This window comes from Babylonia areolata, chromosome 1 (assembly GCF_041734735.1).
Source record: "Babylonia areolata isolate BAREFJ2019XMU chromosome 1, ASM4173473v1, whole genome shotgun sequence".
In the NCBI taxonomy this organism is placed as follows: domain Eukaryota; kingdom Metazoa; phylum Mollusca; class Gastropoda; order Neogastropoda; family Buccinidae; genus Babylonia; species Babylonia areolata.
This window is the reverse complement of record NC_134876.1, coordinates 53,197,438-53,204,473: the sequence shown is the minus strand read 5'-3', so window position 1 is coordinate 53,204,473 and position 7,036 is coordinate 53,197,438. Positions and strand designations below refer to the sequence as shown.

General features: G+C 43.9%; 1 protein-coding gene across 3 annotated transcripts in view; it reads right to left on the bottom strand.

The window, feature by feature from the left end:
* Nucleotides 1-4,659: 4,659 nt before the first annotated feature.
* The window catches only part of LOC143292594 (atrial natriuretic peptide-converting enzyme-like), a 208,774-nt gene continuing 206,397 nt past the window's right edge, over nucleotides 4,660-7,036 (bottom strand). For all 3 annotated transcript variants that reach the window (XM_076603056.1, XM_076603047.1, XM_076603064.1), the window contains exons 20-21: nucleotides 6,292-6,449; nucleotides 4,660-4,892 (exon numbers count right to left, since the gene is read on the bottom strand). In XM_076603056.1, the coding sequence (XP_076459171.1) occupies nucleotides 4,713-4,892; nucleotides 6,292-6,449 (338 nt within the window). In that variant the 3' untranslated portion in view covers nucleotides 4,660-4,712. The remainder of the gene's footprint in view (nucleotides 4,893-6,291; nucleotides 6,450-7,036) is intronic.

Below are 7,036 nucleotides of genomic sequence, written 5' to 3'. Positions count from 1 at the left end.
AGAACACAGAGATAGTAATAATTAGGATTCAGAATCTGCATGATGACAACGATACACGTGCCAGCACTATGCACTGACGGTCACTGGGCTCATGAATATGAATCAAACGATCCAGAGAGGTAGACATTCACTGTACAAATTACAATGTACACGTTAAACACAAATCTTATGTGTTATTGTTGTGTTCGAGCGATTAGTCAGTTCTACAACTTTTCACTGTATATCACAAAGCAAGTCTGTCAGTGTGTGTGTGTGTGTGTGTGTGTGTGTGTGTGTGTGTGTGTGTGTGTGTGTGTGTGGATGTGTGTGTATGTTAATGATACAAACGCGCTTCAAAATCCGTCAAACGGAAATTGTATAGCTAAGCCAAACGCGATGTGTGTGTGTGTGTGGTGTCTGCGTGCGTGCGTGCGTGCGTGTGTGTGTGTGTACGTGTATGTGTGTATTGTGTGTGTGCACGCGCGTATATGTGCGTGTGTGTGCATGTCTGTGTATGTGTTAGCAAGTGTGTAATTATGTGCGCGAGATGGACCGACAGAGACAGACAGAGAGACAGAGACAGAGACAGAGACAGACAGACGTAGATAGACAAGCTTGGAGGAAGAGAGACAGAATGAGAAAGAGAGGGAAGTGAAGGGAGGTAAGTATGAAATCTATTGGTATACATTCAAAAGTTCAACAAACATTTTGTTTTTAGAGACAAATTCAACGTTACCGGCAGATTAAACACGCTCCGCTAACAAAATACAAACTTATGAAAAGGAGCTATGTAGTCTACAACCCATGAATTATATCAAGACTATATATAGAAAACAGTAAGTGTGAAACGATGTCATCATCAACAGAGGAAATTAAATAATTATTCAACAGACTTTCGCAGACAACAGCAGGCTCCCTTGACCGTGTGTCATTGTGTATATAAGCATATTTTTTGCACAAGCATGCGCTCGTGTGTGTGTGTGTGTGTGTGTGTGTGTGTGTGTGTGTGTGTTGGTTGTGTGTGTGTGTGTGTGTGTGTGTGTGTGTTGTTTGTTTGTGCGTGCATATATATATATATATATATATATATATATATATATATATATATATATATATATATATATGTGTGTGTGTGTGTGTGTGTGTGTGTGTGTGTGTTGTGTGAGTGTTTCACATCGCAGCAACCTCATTCACTTATTGTGTCAATAGCAGATTCATAAGCCAACAAAGTCCAATGAATGACATATCGAAATATCTATAGAGGCTCTTTGATGCTACTATACTGCCAACACTATTTGCTCTTCCGACGGCAGGGCCAATGGCTTGCGTCAGTGATCCATTGTTTCTCCTCAGTGCCATCTTCTTCAGCTGCAGACTATTATATGCACACATAACATTATTATGCAAAATCAGGATTATATCAAACCGATACATCTGAATTAGAATAATTGAATGCAAGACATTGATTTGACAGAGTTCCATCTTTTTCTGTTTTTTTTTTAATTTTTATTTTTTTATATTTTTTTTTACACAAAAGGGGACAATGAATTAGAATACACGACCACATCATTATGTATAAAAACGGATTTACACTTATAAAAATGTTAAAATAATCAAAAAAGTAAATAGTTATAACAAATCTGAAAAATGCCAGATCTACCGTAATTATTTGATAAAAAAATTTCACACCGATAAAAGACGTGATAAGACGTAAGACATATTTTACATTGAACATAAAGTATTTGTCCTCACATGTGCATTTTTATAACTGTGCGGGATGATTGATGAACAGAGAGAGAGAGAGAGAGAGAGAGAGAGAGAGAGTTCTGACACACTAGACATTGGAGTTCTGACACACTAGACAATTGACAGTAAATGATCTAGACTTTGCCAATTGCGGAATGAATGGTAAATCCATAGAGTTTATCATGATTTTCCAGACACTAAATCTCCCTCCTACCTCCCCGCTCTCACAGAAGTGTATGGCTAAAACGTAATGCGCTATCTGAGTTCTGGAAATCCCTTCACTGCAAGATCAGCTGGTCAATTCAGGTCTTCCGAAGGTGAGACAATCGTCAAGTTACTGTTGGTTGTCCCATCTCTTATATTGGATTGAACTGGACTGAACTGAACCGAAATGACTTGAATCATAGGACATTATTGGTCTGCTCTGTCTGGGAAATGCACATCAGTACGGTACAGCGACATCCATTTTACCCGTCCATATCTTCTACTGAATGCAGTTTCGTCAGTGAAATCTGGCAATGGACAATTTGCTTTGATGCCATGCATCCTTTAACGTATCCAAATTAGCATACTGCACACTTGACTTCACTTTAGTGTCTCATCCGAAGGACCAGCATTTGGACCACCTCTCAAGGTCAAGTGGTGGGGAAAATCCCACCCTATGTGAGGCTCAAACCTAGGTCTCCAGACGTCCTCATTTCGTGGGCGCGCTCTCAAACTACTTGGCCGCAACGCCATTAGATGTTCAGTCATTCTCAAGTCTTGCATATTAAAAAAACAAAAAACAAAACAGAATGCGTAAAATGATATAACACAAAACAATATGCAGAGGACATGCCTCCCCCCTCTTCCCTGAAGACGTATTGCGTGTGCCTGGTACATGTCTGTCTGTCTGTCTGTTGTCCTAGGTAGGACCAGCAGACTGCCCCATGCATAGGTCAGGCATCGGCTGAATGACTTCCACTTGACACCCTCCGCCCGATACCATCTTTCTTTGTTTTAGTTTAATCCCTTGTCTACGTTTGCCTACTGGTTTATTTGATTTGGTGTGGCATTTATGAGCATGTCTGTATGATACGATATCTCCTCGAAGATACTACACACCAAAAAACAACAACAAGCAAACAAAATAACAAAAACAACAACAACAACAAAACAACAACAACACGCGAACACGTGGAAAACTGACACGTGGCACATTTTCAATGGCGTGTACGCATGAAGTCACTGGCTAGCAATTTCTGAACGGTATGTATAACACAATGAAACAGTGTTCGCTCATAAATGTCCCACACACGTTCACTGTAAAAGTATTTACACACATGAATCCCAAGACATAGCTTTTCGGATATATTTACATTATTAGCATATTTGAACACGTTCACAGAATGAATTATTTTACACTGCAATCTCCGAGACTTAATTGTTAAAAGTGTCCGCATCATAACATGGCAGTATAGTATGCCACCTGTTTGGCTTGATGATCCTGGAAGTCAGAATGCTGAATCATAAAGCATTTGTGTGGCAGACTTTGTATCAGCACCACCCGTGTCTTTGATAGTCTGCCCTCATAAGAAAACACACCAGATTTGTAGTATCTGTAATTTTGTGATGAAGTCTGTTTGGAACACTGACCGAACTCTCGTGGATTCCAGTGGAACACCGAACGGACTCTCGTGAATTCCAGTGGAACACTGAATGGACTCCGATGGACTCCAGTGGAACGCTGAACAGATTCCAATGGATTCCAGCGGAAAACTGAAGGGATTCCAATGGATTCCAGTGGAACACCGAACAGACTCCAATGGATTCCAGTAGAACACTTAACTGACTCCAGTGGTACACTGAACGGGCGCCAATGGATTCCTGTAGAACATGAAACTAATTTCCATTTACTCCAGTGGAACACTGAATGGATTCCAATGGATTCCAGTGGAACGTGGAGTCCCCACAGTTTCTTTCTTTTTTTTGTCATTCATTGTGCCCAGTACTGCATCTGAAGCTGTTGTCAACAAATCACTGCATTGAGCTTCGCTGCTCTCTATGCTGTTCAGCAACAAGAGTTGAGCGTTCCGAATCAACAGCTATCAGCTGATTTCCACTTCGCTTTGCAGCAGGTAAACGTGCTCCGCAGGTCTCAGACGTTGTCTTTCTATCTTGGTGTCATATACTGGAACAGTTGACCGGAAATTCAGACACGACGTCCAGCTGTTGTGCAGTTGTTTAGGTTCCACTGTGCATGCACCAATCAATGTCTTCACCATTCTTGTTTGGTCGCCAGAGCACTGTTGAAACGCATTTGCGAAGTGTTGCCCCCCCCCCCTTCCCACCCCCCAAGCCCCCACGACTCCCTCCGCGCCCCGCTCTGTCGAGTATCAGACATAAATCATCACAGTGAACGTGCTTCATGTTGTACCCGTGCCGTAAGATCTGAACTGTTTGTCACCACAAACCCTTTCAATATAAATTTAAAAAAAGGACATTCCAGGGCATTGGAGCTGGGGTTCTGTGGTTTGTGTGTGAGTGTCGGAAAAGAGACACTATCTCCAAAATCATTACGATTTTTTTTTTTCCATCGCCACAAATAGCTCTTCCACGTTTTCAATCCTTGGGGAATAACACTAGCGTCATGAATTGTTCTTGATTGTAACGATAAAAAAAAAATGTTGTTGATGATCCTCAAGTAATCCGTTCATTTTCACAAACCCCAAAGAACGACACAGTCGAGTGGAAAAAACAACAACAACAAAACTGAGCTCTGTCGCCATTATTATTGGAAGTCAGCAGTTCCAGTGCATGCAGCTGACAATTGTCTAGACCTCTCCTGTTTAGCAACAACAGCACTGTTGAAACGCATTCATGAAGTGTGTAACGTAACCATCTCCTCCCCCACTCCCTACCCCCCCCCACCCCCCCCCCCGCCCAACCCTCAACCTGTCGAACACCATCACAAGTCCAGGCACAGATCACTGCAGGGGGTCGGGGAGTCACGAGCTGGTGTTGTTCTGCATGGTCTCCCGGATCCAGTCCAGGTAGAGGGGCAGCTTAGTGTAGATGCCCGGGGCGTTGGGGATGGCACACTTGATGCCCCAGGACACAATGCCCGCCTGGTACCACTGATCCGTCGTGTTGGGCTTGCGGCACATGAAGGGGCCGCCGCTGTCCCCCTGTCCACGACACACACGATATAGAATACTTTATTGTCCCAGTAAGAGAAATTCACGTGTGGTGTATGCTACGCAAATAATGCACGAAAATCAGTCATTCAGTGTAAACACACAAAAGACATACAATACTGAAATGCTAAGTTGATGTGGACCTTTTGTACAATGATCATAATCATACATATGTAATGATTGCATACTTTCACAGTCATTCATCATGAATACATAAGGAACATGAAATGCGTAAATACACAGTTAATGCTGATTGATCTCGTTCAATAACCACAAACCAGGTAAACCGTGTCATTGCTCACCTCACAGCACACCATGTAAACTGTGTCATTGCTCACAACACACCAGGTAAATTGTGTCATTGCTCACAACACACCAGGTAAATTGTGTCATTGCTCACAACGCACCAGGTAAATTGCGTCATAGCTCACAACACACCAGGTAATCTGTGCCATTGCTAACCTCACAGCACACCAGGTAAACTGTGTTATTGCCCACAGCACACCAGGAAAACTGTGCCATTGCTAACATCACAGCACACCAGGTAAACTGTGTTATTGCTCACCAGGAAAACTGTGTCGTTGCTCACAGGACACCAGGTAAGTTGTGTCGTTGTTACAACACACCGGGTAAATTTAGTCATTGCTCACAAAACACCGGGTTTACTCACGGTCAAACTGCTGTAAGTTTGAATCAAAGACAACCGTCATTGAAAAGGCCATAATTTTGCTGCCCCCCTCAACGCACTGTCGTTCTGGTAATGTCAGTCTGTGTAAATGGTATCAGACAGGTCCCTTCATCATGAGATGGTTATATTTTCCGTGGGCCATATATCCTCACCTCACTAATGACAACCAGGACCCCCCCCCCCACTCCCCTCCCACACCCTCAGGACGCTTGAAGAACGACCAGGACGCCACTCCTCAGCTCCCTTAGAACGCCAGACGGACCTCACACCTACACACCCAGGACACGAAAACCCTCACCAAATCAAAACCCAAGCACAGAACAACTTTGAATGAAGAAGCCCTCATCAAACCAAAACCGAAGCACTAAACAACCCTCACCAAACCAGTTCCTCAGCAGTGAACAACTTGGACAACGAAAACCCTCACCAAATCAAAATCCAAGCACTGAACAACTTCGAATGACGAAGCCATCAGCAAACCAATACCCCAGCACTAGACAACTTGGAACAACAAAACCCTCTCCAAACCAGGACCCACGCACTGAACAACTTCAAACGACAAAACCTCCACCACAAAACCCTCACTGAACCAAGAACAACTTGGAACAACTCTCACCAAACCATACCCAAGCACTGAACTAACAAGACGCTGTGAAGGGCACAGGCCAACAGATCACTGAGCTGCACTTTGTGGGTACTGACCTGACAGGCGTCATGTCCGGCGGCCCCCCCGGCACAGAACATGTTGTGGGTCAGCTTGTAGGGCACGTGGATCTCCGTCCTCTGCACGGCCGCCATGCACGACTCCCACGTGACCACGTCCAGGTTCACCTCGCGCACTGCCTGCTGGTAAGTGGCCGCTGGGTCCGTACACACAACACACACAGTTATAATAATAATAATAATAATAATATATAGCGCTGAATCTTGTGCAGAGACAAATAAAAGCGCTTTCGCACCAGTCATTCACACGCATGATTAACTCTAAAAACTGGAGAAACTGAAGACAAGGAAGAGGCAGGGAAGGGAGGATATTTTGGGAAGAGGTATGTTTCAAGGCCAAACATGAAAGAGCTGAGTTCGGAGACCTGACGAAGTGAAAGAGGAAGTTCATTTCATTTGCAATGTCCAGAGACAAGAGAAGAACGGCGGCCAACAGTGGAGTGTTTGAATCTGGGTATGCGTAAACAGAGTGGTCCGAAGCCGATCGTAGAGAGCGAGATGGAGTGTAGAGGTGAAGGCAGCTACAGAGATAGGAAGGGGAAGATTTGTGAATACATTTATAACAGTTCCTCACTTACCATGGTGTCACTGGTTTGTAGTGGTGGTGGTGTCTTGTGTATGTGGGTAGGTAAGTGTCTAGCATTGTGTGTGTGTGTGTGTGTGTGTGTGTGTGTGTGTGTGTGTGTGTGCGCGCGTGTGTGTGTGTGCGTGCGTGCGTGTGTGT